Source organism: Clytia hemisphaerica, unplaced genomic scaffold (genome assembly GCF_902728285.1).
Source record: "Clytia hemisphaerica strain Z4C2 unplaced genomic scaffold, Clytia hemisphaerica genome assembly, whole genome shotgun sequence".
Lineage (NCBI taxonomy): Eukaryota > Metazoa > Cnidaria > Hydrozoa > Leptothecata > Clytiidae > Clytia > Clytia hemisphaerica.
The window spans coordinates 186,740-206,093 of NW_027104129.1; the positions used below are offsets into that span (position 1 = coordinate 186,740).

General features: G+C 35.6%; 2 protein-coding genes across 3 annotated transcripts in view; both read right to left on the bottom strand.

The window, feature by feature from the left end:
* Nucleotides 1-5,996: 5,996 nt before the first annotated feature.
* LOC136813619 (protein boule-like) lies at nt 5,997-9,205 on the bottom strand. The gene is made up of 6 exons (XM_067070124.1): nt 8,986-9,205; nt 8,640-8,732; nt 8,425-8,519; nt 7,212-7,378; nt 6,657-6,820; nt 5,997-6,359 (listed from the first exon to the last, which is right to left on the bottom strand). The coding sequence occupies exons 1-6, from the start codon at nt 9,046-9,048 to the stop codon at nt 6,093-6,095; spliced, it is 849 nt and encodes a 282-aa protein (XP_066926225.1). The 5' UTR covers nt 9,049-9,205; the 3' UTR covers nt 5,997-6,092.
* Nucleotides 9,206-9,727: 522 nt separating this feature from the next.
* LOC136813618 (dedicator of cytokinesis protein 1-like) overlaps nt 9,728-19,354 on the bottom strand; it is a 49,275-nt gene continuing 39,648 nt past the window's right edge. The window contains exons 48-56 of one of the 2 annotated variants that reach the window (XM_067070122.1): nt 16,644-16,728; nt 16,252-16,338; nt 15,567-15,743; nt 14,892-14,975; nt 14,261-14,392; nt 13,689-13,786; nt 12,936-13,227; nt 12,282-12,644; nt 9,728-10,236 (exon numbers count right to left, since the gene is read on the bottom strand). In XM_067070122.1, coding sequence (XP_066926223.1) covers nt 10,180-10,236; nt 12,282-12,644; nt 12,936-13,227; nt 13,689-13,786; nt 14,261-14,392; nt 14,892-14,975; nt 15,567-15,743; nt 16,252-16,338; nt 16,644-16,728 — 1,375 coding nt within the window. In that variant the 3' untranslated portion in view covers nt 9,728-10,179. The remainder of the gene's footprint in view (nt 10,237-12,281; nt 12,645-12,935; nt 13,228-13,688; nt 13,787-14,260; nt 14,393-14,891; nt 14,976-15,566; nt 15,744-16,251; nt 16,339-16,643; nt 16,729-19,354) is intronic. The other variant, XM_067070123.1, reaches the window with a different exon arrangement.

Below are 19,354 nucleotides of genomic sequence, written 5' to 3' on the forward strand. Positions count from 1 at the left end.
ATCCGACAGCCCTGCCTAATTCCGAACCCCCAAATAAAGGTTACGAAAAAAAATTCTATGTTTACAAACACTCCTTCTCCAAGTTGAACGATAAACTATTGCAAGAATTCTCAAAACAAATTCAAAAAACATCTAACAAGATGGCTATAATGTCAAAATGTCAATAATGTAATTAAAAAGTGTGAGTTATAAAAGTCTGAATGTAATTACCTTTTATATTGTCATTTACTGTATGATGTTTGGCATATTGCAAAAAAAATGTTTCGTATAAGAAGCAATTATTGTTAATTATTTGGTTCAACTGGTTTACTGTATGTATCAAATTCCCTAGTTTAGTTGACACTTTGGTATTTTCGTTGCGTCACAGCAAAAGGTTTTTTTATTTTAGTTTGTATCTTTGAAAGACCACGTCAGATTTAGGCAGGCTGTCGGATTTAGGACCACTCACGGTATGTATTAGGCATGCCAGGACCCTGCCGACGAACCGGACTTAACGAACACCGGACACGCGAAAGTCCAGTGTAAAATGAGAATTTTTTTTACCACCGGACAATCTCTACACCGGACTTAAGAAGTCGGATGTCCGGTGTCGGAGAAGGATATTTTTTCCACCGGACAATCAAAACACCGGACATGACCAGTCCGGTGCGTCCGGTGTTTCTTAATTTTGTGTTTCAAAATTCCCTGTATGCAACACCGGACTGACACAGGACTTATTGCGTCCGGTGTAGGAGCAGGATTAAGATTTTTTCAGATTTGGAAAGAAAAATCATTTTTACCATGAAATTGGGTAACTGCATAAGGGAAACTTGTACAAAAGAATTGGTCTAACTATGTAGTTCATGATTCTTACCTAGAATACATAGCTAAATTTACAACTGTTACAAAATGAACAAAAAGATGACACACCCACACTTTTTCTCACCCTGCAGATTTGGTCTGGATGCTCTTATATCGGATGGCCAATAGTCACTTTCATTTTTTAATTTTATTTTTTTATCCACGGATCGCTGATAGTCACTTTTCCGGGGGTTAGGTAGGGTCAGGGTTGCTAGTAACGGCTTGTCACTGTGCCGGGTGCATACTCGGCGCCTTGGGCCCCGCAGGGTTGCTAGTAACGGCTCGAATTTCAGTCAGGTTTAAAAAAGGGGTACTGTTACCCATATTATAATAATATTACCCCCGTCTTTTGCCAGTTCGGTATAATATGTTATGAATTGCATGGTTTTGCTGTGCGGCGATGGCTCAACGGATAGAGCGCTGGCTTCCGAATCTGAAGGTCTTTCTTTGGTGGTGGTTCGAATCCCACTCGGTGCGAAAATTAGACTGGTCGAAATTGATGGACAAATGATTGACAGGTATGAAAACTCAGTCAGAAATGAGAAACTAAGTCTCAGAAACTCAGACAGTCAGAAAAGAGAGAAATAGGATAAGAGATAGGAAAGAAAAAAAAAGAAGGTGAGGTGACTTTTGGCCATCCGATATAACATTTTCCATTTGGTCTGGATTGAATCACTGACTACCTGAATATAGATCTTGTTCTATCCAAGTCAAAGGCGAGCACAAATTCATTCTAACTACAGTGATGGTAAAATCGCTACAAATTGTTCAAAAGACGAATAATTTGTTAGGTAATACCGCCCAAGTATGGAAATCAAGAGCCGCAAAAATGTGAATAACAATTTTTATAAATATTTTCTCTGAAAACTTGAGCTTTCTGATAGCCAGGGTACCCCCGGGCGCAGCCCGATGATGCACTGGACGCGTGGCAATAATTGCATGCATTGTGGAAAAGAATATAAACGTGCTATTATATTTATGGATTATTAACCGAAAAGCCGGTCTCTCTGAGGAAATATTGACCGAGGGCACGTGTGCCCGAGGTCAATATTTTCCAGAGAGACAGGCTTACTGAGGTTAATAATCCATTTATAGCCAAGCAAAATAAAGTTATAATAAAGTAATGAAAGTAATTAACAAGTGTATTGTAAAAATTAACATTCTAAAGATGTCAATTTCCAACTGGTCACTATGGGGAAATATTAACCGGCCACGTGACATCAATTATCCAATCAGTTTTCTCAAAAATGATTGACAGTTGTATTGCAGGGCTATAATGACAGGTACCGACCTAAAAACTAACATAACGATTTGCAAATTACTACTGGTACTGCGCGGTGCAGAAGTAGCCAGCGGAGAGATTTTTTAGAAATATGTGTTCTTATCTTCTAGGAGATCACATGTTATTATCTTCAAATTTTTATACAAATGATGTGTTCTGATTTCTAGGAAACCTTTATTGCACTATTTGTCTCCCTAAGCTTTTCACCACTTTATGGTTTGATGTTTTCTACAAACTAGAAAAAACAATTTGCCAAGAAAAACTTGTAAGATATTTGCTTTTCTCCACGAAAGATATGTTCTGAAGCTTTATAGGGTTACCTAGACCACAAGAACACGTTAGATGACTTTGATTATACTTCTGTCTCGTCAGAGCACATCATTATTTCGAAGATCTGATCAGAACAGATCAAAATTTCTACTCTAGCTGAAATATGCTCTCAGAACACATCGGAAAAAAGGTCGCCTCGTCGGCTGCTTTCGACTGAGGTCACGTCAGATTAACTTTTTATCGAGAGCTGTACAGAACCCCTAATAATCTTTGAATATATCTTAATTTTTGAGAGCTGTTTTTCAGGTAAAAATCGTTTACATACACACAAAGCAGCCGTCACTAGCGACTTGTCAAAGTATGGAGGGCGATGAAAAAAATTTATCAGCAGACTTTGCGAAAGCAAGTTCAAAAGCTTGAAATCAATGGGATGGTGGTCCAAATAAAAATCTATAAAGCCTGATAAGGGCGACATAACGTACTTTGGCTGGACTGTGTACCCTGAGTATCAGAGGTTAAGTTTTCAAAGAATATATTAACCTCTGAAGACCAATGATTGAAATTTTATCGCGCATGTGTCAATCTAATCACTGTAGAAAGAATCAAAGATGAAGAGCAAATATTACCTTAATGTCTAGCAGACTGTAAACGAATTCCCCAGAAACCTCCAAGTGTAATTAAAATGAGTTTCTTTCGAAAGAAATCTTTTACATGATCCCCAAATGTATAACAGTAATTACTAAACTTTTAATTATGGAAATGTCACTTTAATTGAATCGAAATAATAGACAGACTATATGTTATGATTCTCATCACTGACTCTTTTTAAAAAGCATTGATGATATTTTTGAGTTGTGTTTTCAACGACGGGAATAAAAATGTCAGCTTTGAACTTCATCCAAGATCTTGGATGGTCGTCATGGTTACTTTTCTCTGCGTTGATTGCGCGCTGGAATAGAATCTCAGAAACCTCCAAGTGTAATTAAAATGAGTTTCTTTCGAGAGAAATCTTTTACATGATCCCCAAATGTATAACAGTAATTACTAAACTTTTAATTATGGAAATGTCACTTTAATTGAATCGAAATAATAGACAGACTACATGTTATGATTTTCATCACTGACTCTTTTTAAAAAGCATTGATGATATTTTTGAGTTGTGTTTTCAACGACGGGAATAAAAATGTCAGCTTTGAACTTCATCCAAGATCTTGGATGGTCGTCATGGTTACTTTTCTCTGCGTTGATTGCGCGCTGAATAGAATCTCGATTGGTCGGCACAGGTCAATATATGATATCGGCCTGTGCTTTTCACGGTATGATATGAACTGTGCCCTGATCACGTGACATTACAATCAGAATTTCAGCGCCTGACCAATCAAAAGCCTTGCGGATTTCCGAATTTGAAGCCAACAAATCCTATCAAAGTTGATTTTTGCACAAATGCCAGATTTAAACTAAAATTTATCGCTAAGTTTCGGAAAAAAATATCACACAAAAACAAAGGAGTCGCTACAGTGTATGGCCCCCAAAACGGAGGTTTTCATTAGAAGATCTCTGACTTGTAGATTTATCAGAATTAAACGATTTTTGTTTATTTTGAAAGAATGATGGTTATACTTAAAAATGAGCATGTTTTTGCTGGTTTGAGACAGATTCAAAATAACATATTTGCGTCTAAAGGAAATATTTTAACACCAAAATTAGATAAAAATTGCATATAACTCACTCTAGCTCCTTGGATATTGAAAATAAGTTATGAAAACGGGGTATAGGAAGCTTTCTACACCTAATGCCGTTCAGAAAATGCAAATATATCTGAGACTTTAGAGGCTGGGTAAAAGATATAGCATCTTGAAGGTCAACCAGTATTTTGGAGCCCTAGAATCAGCATTGACAAAACCGAAAATTCTAAATATGAGAAAAAGCAAAAAATCTTGGAATTCTATTCCTATCACCTTCAGTTAATAGTTTATTATATATAAAATTTTTCGCTGAATCAGCAAAAGCGGCAAATTCTGTCATTTTTTTGCAAAATATAGGAGAAAAATATCTTTAAAGCTTAATATTTTCATTTTCAGCTAAGCTTTTTTTCTAAAATTTTCACAGCTTATTCCATACATGAATGGAACTATTTTCAAAAGAGATTTATTTTCAAAGACTTGATTGAGACGTTGGTAAATCAAAATTGTCATTCTGAAAATTTCTAAATTTTCAGCTTAGACTTTGCAATATGGAAAATCTTGAAATATTTCATAAAAACCATAAATTTTACATCCATCGGGTCGTAAATTTAAGGGAAAACACAAATATGTTAATAGTTTTTCCCCCCTATTACCACTGATCCGATAGATTAGAAAGTAGAAAGCTTGAAAATGTCGTTCTCGCCCGAAATTTAAATTCTGCAAAACGCTAAATACCCAGAAATGCCAACATATTCTGACCACCACCATTGTAAAGTCTGTCTCAAAACAATTTGCAGCTGAGACAAAAATGACTGTTAATCATCACTGTGAAAAAAATTATCAAAAATATTCATTCAATCAAAAGATATCAAACAAAAATTGACTCTAAAGTATTAAAAAACGACAAAAAAACAGCCTATTGTCAATCAACCAATAACAAAACTTAGTGTGATATCTTTTGATTGAATGAATTTGAATTTTTTTTTCACAGTGATGATGGTCAAAGAGTGAAGAATCATTCCTGTAAAATGGTAATCATACCACAATTCTACAAGAAGTTGATTTTTTTATTTTTCATTTTCATTTTTCCTTTTTTTTTGCTTGATAATATTCCACTCAAAAATATCTTTTCAACGAGCACAAAATCGTTTTTTGTCAAATTTTATCATAAGTTACAGCCATTTTTGTCTCAGCTGCAAATTATTTTGAGACAGACTTTAGTTGATTTCATTCAAACTTTGAGTTTCAGGGCCGACGCGCCGACGGTTGGTTTATTTTCAAAACTATTTTCAGTTGTTAAATACCAGTTGATTTTTTTCTCTTAATAGCCCGATTTTAGTTTTATTTGCCTTGTTTGAAGTTTTAACTAGAATATCCAGAATTTGTTTTTGATACCTAAGAGTAGAAGAAAGTGACGCGAAAGTTTAAGGTGATGATTCCTCTCAAGGAATTCTAATTAAATACATATACACGTTATCATATAATATTTGGAAATAATGTACTAGAAATATAACACGAATTATAATGTCTACTAAAGATTAAAATTTCTATGTAAAATTTTGATATAAAACATCCATGATATAAAGATTTAAATTACAAAGTAAAGGTTCCCTTACGGGGGCCGAATAGAATCTCATTCAAATTTAAATTTTAGGAATTGAAGTTTCCACTCACAAAAAATCCAAGCTCGATTGTGTTACTGCAGTAATTATACAGTCAACTTTAGGGTGAGGTAGATGAGAAAATAAGCCCCATTAGAAATCCTTCTCTGTAAAATCCATATAAATACTAAATGAAAAAGTACAATAGAAAGTATAGTATCACTTTGACTGCATCTAAAAATGACGAGCAGTTAAAATCACATTTATAAAATCTTTCATATACTCTAAATCTATAAAATAATTTTCTGTTTTATTGTTCAAAAAAAACTTGACGGAAACATAACTTCACGGAGACATTAGCTGTTCTTGGCTACACATTGAGCATTTGGTAAATTACAAATAGTGTGACATTCTTTAATACATGGGGTACCCTGGGTAGGTTGGGTAAAATGTATTGACTGGAACGAGATAACCACCAGTTGGAGGATAATTGCTAGGAGCTGAATGATTCTGATACATAAGTTGGGAAGGATAGCCAGCGTTCATAGGCTGATTGATGTAAGCTGGCGTGGCAGGGGCTTGAGTGACAGGTGTCATCATTTGAGAGGTGGGTTGTGTAGGTCCGGTTATTGTGGGAGTGTAGTATCCTCCTTGTTGGGCCATGGAGGGTTGACGAGACACCTAGAGAGAAAGACGAGTTGTTTAGACGCAAGCTATTTTAGAAAATGATTTTAAGTAAGAAGTATTTTAATGGTGTGTTAGGTTTAGAGGTTTTGAGGTTCTTAACTAGGAAAGCTTTTCAGGTTTTCTTGCAGCCGTTTGAAATTTTCAAGATTCCTTAGAAAAAGACGATGTTCAGTTTCTGAGGGAAAGTACACGAGTTTTTTTAAACTGATTATATCCAACCACTGAGGAGAGTCAAACCTCTTGTGAACCCTAGAGCAAAAGGTCTTGAATATGTAAAAAAAGTTCACTCACGTAAGGACTTCCACCATAATACACATTTCCAGGAAACAATAAAACAGGTTCGTTAGGAGAATTCTTCATCAGCAATTCATCAGACGGACGACTTGGTTGGAATAAAACAGCTGAATCAGACCAACTTTTCCCACCACCACTACTCTTGTTGCTGGAAGATGATCCTGAATAATTGATCAAAAAGTTAAAAAAGTTTACGCAAAAGATGTCTCGAAATCTTGAATATTTTTTCTTCACTTTAGAAAGAAAAGTAAACAAATTCGGTTTCTTTCATCTTTTTGTCAAAAAAAAAACCCCGAAAGATTCAAAGATTTTTCATTTTAACATTTCGACATGATACAGACTGCAAAGTGTCTAGTTTAAATTGTAGACCTCCTATGAGTATATACTTCCTGTATAGAAACCTTTTACCAGAGGATGAGCAAAAGTCTAGCAAGTGTCTGGTTTGCAGAAACTGAATGTGGACTAGACTAATAATCTAGACGTTATCCAGCTGAATCTTATTTTTGAACAGCAGAAAATTATGACTCATGAGACATTAGGAGATATACTGACCTGAAGAAGCGCTTTCAGGCGAGCTTTTGCCATCATTGTTTACAAATTGAGAAGAATTTCTTCGAACAGCTTTTCGAACGCGCATTTTCTTTCCTTTCATCATAATGGTATCGTTGGAAAGAAGGTTGCTGATATCCTCATTCTCGTCAAATGTCACAAACCCATAACTAAAATTAATTTGATACATATTTAAAACTGGAGCATAGCAAATAAGCGAGTCAATGAGTTTTTCGAAGCGTTTGTAGCAATAACCAAAATCAAAGCAGATAAATTTAAGATTCTCTGATATGTAAAATTTTTCAGAGGGAAACCGAAATTACAGAGGAAAATAACTAAATATTACTAAAATAATGGATTGGGCAGAAGATAAAAGTTAAAAATATTGTATCTTATAAATTTTTTTGCATTTTCAAAGCGCCTGAATACACCTTTCCCGTAATTCGTAAAACTAATGCGCGCGCATTATTTTGATGCTCTCCACCGTTTGGTCTCTGGAGGTAAACAAACCCGTTTTTGCCTGCGTTCCCTTAGAGAAAGTTGGTTTTTTGAGCTTTTCTTAAGTTCTGTCGAACAAAATCCCCTCAAATTTTAGTATGTTCAATCTATTCATGATATTATACCACCCTGAAAATATTTTGCCAAAAGAAGGTCGCTGTCAAAAGTTAGAGGCTCAAATCCCACTTTCCCTAACCCCTCGCAGGCAAAAACGCGTTTTTTACCTCCCAAACAATTTTATACACAACGGTGGAGCACACATTTTCCCGGGCCATTTCTGAGAAATTTGAATTACGGGAAAGGTGTATTAATTTTCGAAACAAAATCTTTCACTTTCGTTTTTGCAAAGCGCCTAAGCGAAGGAGCGCACAAAAAATGTTTCAAAAACGTCACTCAGTTTAATTCACAGACTGTCAGTGCAACATTTCGTCCCGAATGGCGACGGAAGAAAAACAGAAAAAAATCAAAACAAACAACGCAAGCAGATCTTTTGGAACAACGCTTTGTTTGGAAAGAAATTTGTTTGAAGTCTTTATTGTTCCATGAAAGACAGAAAGGTCAAAATTTGAAACAGCGCTATTGTTAGAATGAAAAATATGTTTGAATTTTCTATTGTTTTCCCATAAATAAGATCACGAAATACTATACTAAACCCCTAGGGTGCTGGGAGGGGTTTTTCAAAAATGAAATCAATTATAAAATGAAAGTGAAATATTACCCTTTCGAGTCTCCAGTAATTCGATCCGTTACAATTCTCACATCTTTGACGAGCCCATAGTCGCAAAAGAACGTTTCCAATTCTAATTCTGTAGTCTAAAACGAAAGTCACTATATTTTAGCAAAAACTGAAAAGATAAAAAGTTCTTTAAATTAACTTGCCAAAAAATTTTTTTTTAACGCACCAAATTCCTCCGAAAAATGAATAAATTTTACCTCGCTTGGAATTCCTCCCAAGAAGACACGGTTCGGTATCTCTAATCCTCCGTCAGCTGTGGGAATACCAACAGGAACTTTGATGTGAATTGCCTAAACGAAATATAAATCTTGCCGAAGTTTGACTTTAATACGCTTTCGAGGGTTAAATCACTTCCAGGAGAGTGTGCGAGATAAATTATGAACAAAAGCCCCCATCAACCATAGAGGACACGAAGCTCTATTGTCTCAACAATTATCTTTATGGCATGTTAAAATCCGCTTACATCTGACAAAAGCTAACCCCTAACTCAAGTCTCAAAATCATGAAAAGTCAACAAAAGATAATTCTGTACAAAATACCTACCTTGATCGGCCCCCTGGAAGTTTGAATATAAGTGGTGTTTGCTGAAGTCTGCGAGGGAATCATTTTCAGACGAAATAAAAAGATGTAAGCCAACAAGCAACAAAGTACGTAACGTAAGGTAAAACACAGATATAAAAAGTAAAAACTTTGTTAAAAAATTAAAATCTAAAACTGTCTGCACATCGAAGTAAGCACAGCGACCTCTCTGTGTCAAGAGTTCTGGTGTGTGTTGAAAACGTGGATAAAAGTTATGCATCTTGTAGAGTTGTAATAGACACTCCATTGTTTCATTCAAACGGCCAGACAACAACGAGCCAATCAGATTATGTATCGGAAACGACTGAACACTCCCTCACAAATAAAAACAATGAATAAATTATTTTTCTTGAAAGCAAATCAACCAATCAGAGAGCGTGTTGATTTCATCGTTTTGGGAATTAGGTTAGATGAAAATGATTTTTATAACCCCATCGGGAATAGGAGGAGAAAATTTTATTACCATAAACATATTTTTTTTAGCCAATTAAATTTGTACAAAAAAAGAAAAATAAGAGAACTATTCAGTGATGCATAAGAAAAATAAAAGGGCGGTTTTTGGTCTACTACAAAAAAGAAATTACTTTATACAAATAATACAGAGGATATAAAATTTCTAAGGGGGAAAAATGACAAAATTTAACAAAAAATTCATTAAAAATGTTCGGAGTGAAAAGTAAAAAAAAAATCGTTGGGAAAAAACTAATTATTGCGCCAATTCATTGATTTATTGTTTCGAGTAGAAGGCATAGAAAATTATTCGTAGAAAATCTTAGAAAAATTCTAATTCAATAAACCACTAAACCCCAATAAGAAAATTAAATACCTAAACTAACTCTGATTGTACTTGGAAGCGAGAACCCTGTTTATAATACAGGACACTAAATTTTCGTCGCGTTTCAATCAACCATGTTATTAATTTAAAAGGGACAAAAATCTAAATTTAATATAAATGATGGAAAAACTTGCCGAAAAAAGTGTATTATCAACCAGCAAAATATTCTAAATTTGCACTCGGTGTGTAGAAATAGTAAGAAATATCTATATAATGTTTTTATCTAATAAAATACTTATAAAACGTGTATCCGTCTATTATTCATAATATTATTTCAGAGCAAATAAATCTACAAAAACATTTATTCATACAGTTCGATCAATTCAATGACCACCACCTTTCTTTGTTGGCAATGGTGGAGGTGCACCGTCAGCCTCATCCTGTAACAATAAAAAGAAAACAGCATTTGAAACCCCGCCTTGAAAATTATTTCAATCTGGTAGGACGAAAAAATAAGGGTTCTCTAATAGTTACACCGATGAAGTAAGTACTCCATGGATGGGGGTCCATGTTTTCAACTGATCCCAATTTTTAAGTCATCTTTCAAGGTATTTGGGTTGAAGTACATGCTTCATACCTGCGGCGGCTTTTTCCCTAAAAAATATTTTTGCAATTTTGCCCCCAAATAAATTCGTCGCTACACCTATATGACGAGTTTATTTACCGAAAAAAGAAATATAAAATGACTGAATAGCCGGTACTTTTTGGACTTGCTTTAAGGCCGCTACCCACTCAGCATTTTATGGTCGGCGAACAAGACACACGGCTCGGACGTTTTGGTCGCTGAACGCTTTTCCCATTCCACTGATCCAAAATAAAGGGGACATATGCTGCACATTTTTCTTTTTTCTATTGTTGATATTTTTTTGCACATGGTACAAGAGAGTTAAATGTCTCTTTTGATTGGTTAATTAAAAAAGAACAATAGGGAAGCTGCACAGCTTAGCGAAAAAAGTTGAAAAGTTTCAAATCTTGTTGCGCTCAAAGCGACAGCCTTTGAAGGCTTAATTTATGTAATTCATGCAATAATTAAGCCATGCGCCTTGTTCGCCGACCATAAAATGCTGAGTGGGTAGCAGCCTTTAGGCGTACAAGCTTTTGCGAGCTTTTGCTATTTTCATTCTTGCCAACTAAATTCCCTTTTGGTTTACCCTTTCCTCAAATTTGTATGCCTTAAAAGTATAGGGCTATTCCTTAGGACCCGTAACAAGAATAGTATTTTTAGAGACAATCTTTTGATACGGGAATACGGAAATTTGAAGCTTAAACCCTGTTAGACTTAGAGCAGTTTAGAGGAAATTTGACGTCAATCGAATTCAAACCTTTGATTGTCGTCCATTTTCAACGCACTTTTTCCCCTTAAAGTTATGTCGGCAACGTCAGTCTTCCGACCGTGAAAAGTCTTTACGGGGCTAAATTCGCATACTCAAACTCAAAAACGCCTCAAAATGCGTAGACTAGCAAACTAGTCTGTTAATTAATCATGTCCAGGAATCAATAAATTATTTTCGTGATTTGGTTTATTGCGGTATATAACTTGTGAAAAATAGAAATCATTGTCTGGAAAATCGTAAAACTCGCGGAACTTCAAAGGTTCCATGTTTTGTCACAAACAAGGAAATACAAAACAATGGGAATGTGTTTCATACAAATTCGGTCCAGCCAAAGGCCTGAATTATTGCGTGTCAGAAAGAAGAGATGGGAGCGGAAAAGAAGAAACTGATTATCAAAGAAAAACATTCGAATATTTCCCCAAATTTTCGTGACAACCTTATAAAAATAAATCACGGAAAACGTGAAGCCAGACCAAGAACTGCCAAGAAGGGAAATCATTATCACGAAAGGAAACTTGTAAATATTTTATTGTGACTAGTTTTTGTACATATAATTTAAATGTTTTGAGTCCTCCCGACTGGCAGGGATGTTCTGGAATTTTTATAAGATACTTCAGTAATTGGTCATTTGAAGTAATAAAAATGACGCATTCTTTAGAAAAAGCAATAAAATTGTTGTATTACTGGTTAAAGACCAACCAAATCAAGAAAGAGCTTGTAAAAACTCCAGCTTGTCCCGACTGGCATTGGAACCCTTAGAAGAGGAATTGAAATCGGGAGGCAAGCCGAAATTGGTGTCGCTACAAAAAGGATACCTGTAAAAGCGGATCATCTCTGTACCTTTCATTAGTCTAGGTATCCCCGGTGTAGCTTAACCCCCTGCAAATGTTGACTCTTCTAATCAAAATTAACAAGGACCCGTAAATCTGTACATCCAGTGCCCTTTTAGCGTTCCATTAGAAGATCAAGAAAGATCGAGGAATGGTTAAATCTATAGACTGAACAATAGCCTAGCAAACAGAGAGAGAGTTTTCGAAACATCAAAGAAACTTTAAACCATGAGGTGTGCAATTTGAATGCAAAAAACCTACATTTGATTCCTCGTCTTCTCGAGTTGGCTCCAAAGAACTCGTGGATCCAAATGGCATCGGAGGTGGCACTGCTTGCGGCCGCGGGCTCGCTTGGGGTGGTAACGTTTTAGAGGACTTTTGCGGAATAGCTGGAGCTTCTTCATTTTGTAGCTGTTGTGATGGCAAGGGTGGTTTGGGCGGTAAAACTGGCGAACCTTTCGCATTGCCCCTATAAGGTCTTGGCGCAGCTGGCATGTTGGGTGCACGTCTTGGGATTTCAAGAGGTGGTTGTGGACTGACGTCACGTGATGGCATATTGGGAATTGTATCGTAGCCTTGACGTGGTGAAGGCGATGGACCCTTCGGTGGTAATGGTGCGGGTAGCTGAAGGGAAAGAAAACACCAGGTTAAATGTTTATGTTTCCCCATGTTGAATCTCTCTAATATGATTTCAAGGAAACAAAAGTTTTCTTCGAATTCTAGAAAGATTCAGATTCAGACGGGAAGTATTTTATACGACTTTCCAATTATTCATTGATAAAATCAATACTAATCATTTCATGCTTAATGTGACCCTCAAAGGTATCTATTCAAATATAAATTTGTGTTTAAGGGGTAATAATGAGTAAGAATAACGTGTCTTTCTAAAATTTACCCAAAGCATGAAACACTTACCGTATTTGTGGAGCCACTGATAGAATTGTTTGAAGGTGACTTGTTCAGTGTTCGTTTATCACGCCCAGGTAAAGGTGGAGGCGGGGCGTTACTATCCGTTGGCGTTAAATCAAGATTGGGTGGTGAAATCATTGAGTGGATTGGTGAACTCGGTCCAACGATTGTAGTGTGGCGGTTCGATCTTTCACTCATATGTGGTGAGCCTGGTGACGGGTGTGGAATATGCGTGGTGATACGTTTGTTGATCGGACTGTTGTTATGGAAACCATGTGCTTCAGATTGTGGCCGGTCGCTGATTAAAATTAAGAAATAATTATTTGCCAATCTTTCAAAACTATTGTGTACATTTTCTACGAAATCATTGATTTTTTTTATTGTTCGGAATAATTAAATGGGGATTCTGACACTTCTAGCCCAAAGGCCGAATAAATCAAGTAAATTAAAATTTTAAAAGTTATCTTTCATCATAAACAAAGTAAATAGTACACTACTCCGAGTTTCATGCTTACTGCACTTGTCAAATGTACAAATAAAATGAATCTGTTTTGAAATTCTCATTTAAAAAGCTAAAAAATGTTAAAAAGTTGAAATAATTAGTGCGATAAAAAATTGATGTGCGTATAAAAGGGTAATAAAAGGTAGATAAGTAAATTACTGTAACGTTTTAACGTTTTCATGTTATATATTTGTGGGAATTTAAGAAAAGTCGATTCTCTCGAAAGGAATACTTATACAAAGGGGGATACTACTAACCCAGTCATGTCGAATTCAGAACGTATTCTTCTTGCGACAGGAGCCTGGGCAGCGAAGCCATTCTCTGAGAATATGGTGCGCCGATTGTGAATTTCATTCTACAAATAAATATGCAAAAACATAACATTTAATTAAGATCTGTTAAGATTGTCAGTTTTTATAAATCAACTTTGAATTTCAAAATCTAGAAATACGATATCAAATTAATTTAGTAGGACGGCCATACATGGCCCCTCTATTAACTCTATAGGGGGTATTTAAAGTAGATAATGTCCAATTTGTGGAGTCTTCTTTGAGTGGCAACCATCAAATAATCGGGTTAACTAATAACGCGGCTAGAGCAAGAAAAAGGTCATATCATTCTCCGTAATCTTCCTCATCTCGTTGGAAACAAAAAATAACAATTTTTTGTAAAGAAGATCTTGTTTGCGATTTTTCATTGTGAAAGGATTCAGAAGACATTGGCTTGAAACTTCAGCGAGGCTTCGTTCGTGTTCAAATGTATTCGATTTGCTCAGATAAAAACTTTCATATTCCCGAAAGACAAAATAAATCAAGCGGTAAAACGCTACCTGTTTCTTTCGATAAGGAGCTGCTTTAGCTTTATTTTCTTTCATCAGTTTTTCCATTTTCTCGTGCAGAGGTTGTAATTGAGGTGTGACTACGCCCTTGTGTATTTTCAACCCTCTTTCACAGTGATCGACCTAAAATAACAAGAATACATTACAAATGATTTCTATGAGAACAAAGTATATCAGAACATAAAATTTTGAGACTAAATATAAAAGAACATAAGAGCATCTCAAGGCTTTATGGGATCTACAACATGCAATTTATTCGAAAATTACAGCAAAATACTCAAAAATGCAGGAGAACATTTTAAAACCAACAAAAGTTTCAAAACCTTTCGATGTTCTTATAAAAACAGTATATTTCATTTGCTGAATGGATGAACTCAAGTACGATCTACTACCGTTAGCCAGTATAAAGTGACTGTTCACGTTTGCTAACGTTTGCGGACTTATCAGCAATAAAAAACGAAGAGGTTTTTCAAAGTCAGTAACGTTCGAAGAGAAACCACGAAACTTCAAGTAAAACATAAGGGTTAAAAGTAAACATAAAGAGTAGTAATTCCAAAGAGGGTGGTGCACAGAAGGTGTATCATGTCCGAAAGAGTGTCGAACGAAATGAAAAACATAGTACCTGTTCAACAATGAGGTCTTTGATTTGGTCGATGTACATAGAATGTTCAGGATTCAACTCCATGTAGTCTCGTGAAAAGAAGATCTACGAGAAATTTACACATAGCATGATCAAAATCTAAAATCTAATACAGATAGTAGTGTTGAGTGTCCCTTGAAAATGTCACCTACCCATCTACAGATTCTACCGATCAACCAAGGCTTGTGAACAAAACCTTATTTATTAAACCATTTATTTAATCTAGCTTCAAATCGGCTCAGAAATTAGAAAGAAATTAACCCCCTCTTTTGACGAGGTCAATTATCCAGTCAATTATGAGCATTATCCAGTCTAAGTATAACTAATCGAACAACTTCCAAGCGTCATATTTCAGTATTCTGATTCCGAGCGTTATTTAGCATTCCTTATTGCTTCCGATGAGTCCTTCTTCCCGTATCTGATCGAGTTAGGTATTTATATATTTTATACACACAGCATATACACTATATTAACACTTCTCTTGTAAGAAGAACCAATATTTTTGGATTTGGGTCAAATTTCCCTGGATAGTTTCCGTCCGACCTTAGATTGGGTTAGTTTGGCGTGAAACTTTTTTATAAAGTTTACTATGATTAAAAGCATTCGGAAAGAAGAAAATATATATGAGCAACTAACTAACACACAAAACCTACGTACCTTTTCGTAATTGGAAATGCCACCCATAACAGCTGCATCAATGACACCATTTAACAACATAGTGAATGGGTTCAAATCAATCTTGGGGTTGGCTGCGTACCGATTACACATGGTCAATATCTCTTTGTTCTTCATCGTCAATGTGTCAATTGCTGTTTCTATGGGTGATAGCTCCACCTGAAAATAATCACTCGAATAAAATACTGAAACCTTTAAAGGTCAGAGTTTTATTTCCCACCTTTTTACAAAATAAGGTTATGAGGCTTACGGAGAAGCAAATCTCGACATTTCTTAAAAGTGAAACGATTTTCTATTTTCTAAACAATGGAAAGAGAAAAACTTGATGCTTGGTACTTGTCCCTTATCCCTGAAATTTCCAAAAATATTTGCTTTCCATAGCATATACTTGACGTCAAGGCTATTCCACGTCCACACTTTTTCTAATAATATGTTTAGAGCATACTTTAAAGATACAAAGCTTTTGCAGTAGCAAAAAAATCGAATTTGCGTCAGAACACTTGAAAAGTTTCTTATTCCCGAAAATCATAAAAGTGGAACTCCCAAGAAACGGAATAAAAAAATCCCAGTTTATTGTTAGGCTTATCTTAGCAATGCTTTCCAGAGAAATCATGCTTTATTCAGGGTCCACAACTATAAACTTAAAAAAAGAGAGCTAAAAACTTACAGAACTTCGTGATTTGACTTCGAACCAACGAAGTTTACCAGGGAAACTGTCTTTAGTCGTCATGCTTGTTCGTTCAATCCATAATGTCTGATGAGAAATCGAGGAAAAGAGAAGCTTTCAGAAACACTATAATCAAATCCTTTGTGTTTGGAGGGCATCTTCGAATTGTACTAGATTCTTTTTCTAAGCATCCTCAAAAAGTCCGTACCTGTATTTTACATTAGGTAGTCACATCATATCATAGAGTATGATGGAGGGGGAGAGTTCCGTCCTCTTGAAGCGGTGAAGGCATAAGATAAAAGAGAGCTACTAGGTTTCGCCACTGACGATCGAGGTAGTGAAAGTCGTGGGATCTTAGTAAGTTTACAAATATATCTCAATTGGCAACTTACAGCGAATTCATTTTCTTTATCTTTCTTTCCTTTATGAAAAGGACGACTCAATGTGAATTCACTGACATCGTTCACTTCGTAAAACCTGAAAAAAGGTGGAAAATAATGATTCTGTATTCAGGCCCATTCAATTTATCAACAACCAATCACCATCAACCCAAGTGGAAAATATAAGCTTTTTATTGTTCCCCATGGTAAACTCAGGAATGGAAGATAGAGTCGATATTTAACATGAATAGCCCAGTAATCTAGGACTTTTAGACGTCCTTGAGATTGTTGGTCAGCCTAAGCTGAGCATTCAAATAGGTAAAATTCAGTTCCATAAGACGACAAAAAAAAAATCCGATCTTCCGATCTCACTTTGATTTCTAAACTTTCTTCCGATCGGGTTAACTTTTTGTGTACTTTTAGCGTGCGTTGTTTTTACAGATCATAATGTAGTGTTTCAAGATGGCAGCTCAAGCGATATAAGTCAGATGTGATAAGTCAGTGTTGTACCAAAGTATTTCCAGTGTAAATCTGTTGCAAGCTTCAATTTCTGACATTTATTTTTTTAATTCAGCAAATCAAACACATGATTTTCATCAAGGGGATTCTTTTTCTACGTCTTTTGAAAGTTTAAAGCCGTTTGCTCAAGTTTTTGTTTATGTTGAATTTTCTGATATTTTTTATTGCTGCTTTTTAATAGTTTTTGCAATAAAAACATATTTTTCTTGTTTGCCTCTAGGGGATTGATGGTGTTATAATGTTATTGGAATTTGATAAAGTTTACAAAAGTACAGCTACTGTATAAATTTGACAAAGACTGGATGCAATCGTGCTTTTTTGGACTTGGACATGTTTGATAAGGCGAATCGTAAAAAATTTTTTGGTTCTCGTCATTTCTACTTTAAAAGTGAGAGTCGTTCGTTCGGTTGAAAATATTTTTCTGTTAAGAAGCAGCTACATCTTGTTGAAAGGGAATCCGTGTGGACTGATCCGAATTTTAAAATTGAGAAACCGTGGATAAACTGGTGTTTTCGGTTTAAATTAGCATGCGGCTCTCTACTTCGATTTGAAAACTTGTTTAAACACAGAGCGTGCAGAGGTCGACAGTGGAAATCTAGCAAAGCAGCGGAAAAGCTTTCCGACTCTCCAACTCTACCTGCTGACCGTAAATCAGGGTCGGTCAGATGACGGGAACCAAATGATGACATCACATCTCCTATCATTGGACTTTTTTTATGACAAATGGTCTTTGGAATTTGATCGTTTATATTAATATTAATATATACAGTTCTTGTTGAAATTGATCAAACTATTTTTCACACAGTTCCGGACGCAGATTGTGTTTTTCTAACCTTTTCTAACCTTGGCGCACGTTTTGACTGAATGATGGAATGGAATGAATGGCGATAACAGTTTATATATATCTCTTATCAGACTTGCAGAAAGCGGGCTGGCGTCAAGTTACACAACATGCACACTCTCATCACAACTTGCACAGCCATAACAAACAGATCAATCTGGTCTTCATTTAACATTGTTTTAAAGTTTAAAAAACACTGCCAGTGCTTGGCACAGAAGAGAGGACTCCCAGTTGAAATTAATTGCTACACTGCTGCCCTGTTGAATTTATTTGTGTGTTTATTCCGCCAAGGCGGTAAATCAATCGCCCAAATTCATAGACCAATCAAAAGCGAGTTTAAAGCAAAATGGGGGAAAAATGAGCTTCCCCGCATAGTTATGAATTTTAAGTTTTGCTTTCGATTATCATTTGCGACCAGCAAAGTCTTCAAGATGGTTGTGTGCATGTTGTGTAACTTGACGGTACTAAACTACAAAATTTATTTACGCAGACTGGATGCAAATTGTGTTTTACAAGATTTTGTGATTTTGCTTCAAGTGCAAAGTAGGACAATGATCAGTCACATTTTTGGACCTACCTGGAGGTCCTATAAATTAACCTGTGTTGGTCCGTCCGTCCGTTCGTCTGTTACCAGCTTTTCTCGGGATTGAATCATAGGAATTGTTCATGTGTTCATTTTTCATTCAGGTAGGTCCATAAATGTATCACTTGTTTTTAATGGAATCGCAGAAAGTTACGACAAATGGCTTTTTGACTTTGAATAATTAAAAAACTAAACAATTTGTTCAACAGTTCTGGACGCAAATTATGTTTGCCTTGACAAATTTTGGCTTTGACTGAATAGCAGTCAGTTTTTACGTACCTCATTGAGTAGTTGTATTTTAATGACCAACCAGGTCATTCATTTGAGGGCTATGCATGTTAGCCTCCACTGATGCAAGTTACCCGATCTCACGGTATGAACTACGTTTTGCAAAGTTTTTGATGCAAATTGTGTTTTTCTGGAGTTTGCGCTTTGTGACTTAAAGCTTGTATGTAGCTTGTTAGTTGAAAGTTTTATTGGAGTTTTATCAAGTAAAACAAAAAGTACAGTTTCTATGGATATTTGATGGATATCTTTATTTTGGTTCTGACGTTTTGGCAATTTTCTTATTTATTTTTAATAAAACTTTGGTCAGATAATGGATTGTCTACCTTAAAGGAAGAAATTTCAGAGGGAATTTAATTTGGCGGATGGACGAAAAAACTAAATTTGGCGGGAATTTAATTTGGCGGTCGCTTAAAAATTTAACATTAGGATGGCGTCAAAACAGCGAAAAAATAGCAAGAACACCTTAAAACATAAAAGAGATCATATTTTCAA

Coding starts and splice junctions, on each gene's coding strand:
- LOC136813619 (XM_067070124.1), bottom strand. CDS start 9,048: ATGATTCCCTCGCAGACTTCAGCAAACACCACTTATATTCAAACTTCC. Junction 8,520..8,639: donor TGGGAGGAATTCCAAGCGAG/GTAAAATTTATT, acceptor CTTTCGTTTTAG/ACTACAGAATTAGAATTGGA. Junction 7,379..8,424: donor ATTACTGGAGACTCGAAAGG/GTAATATTTCAC, acceptor AATTAATTTTAG/TTATGGGTTTGTGACATTTG.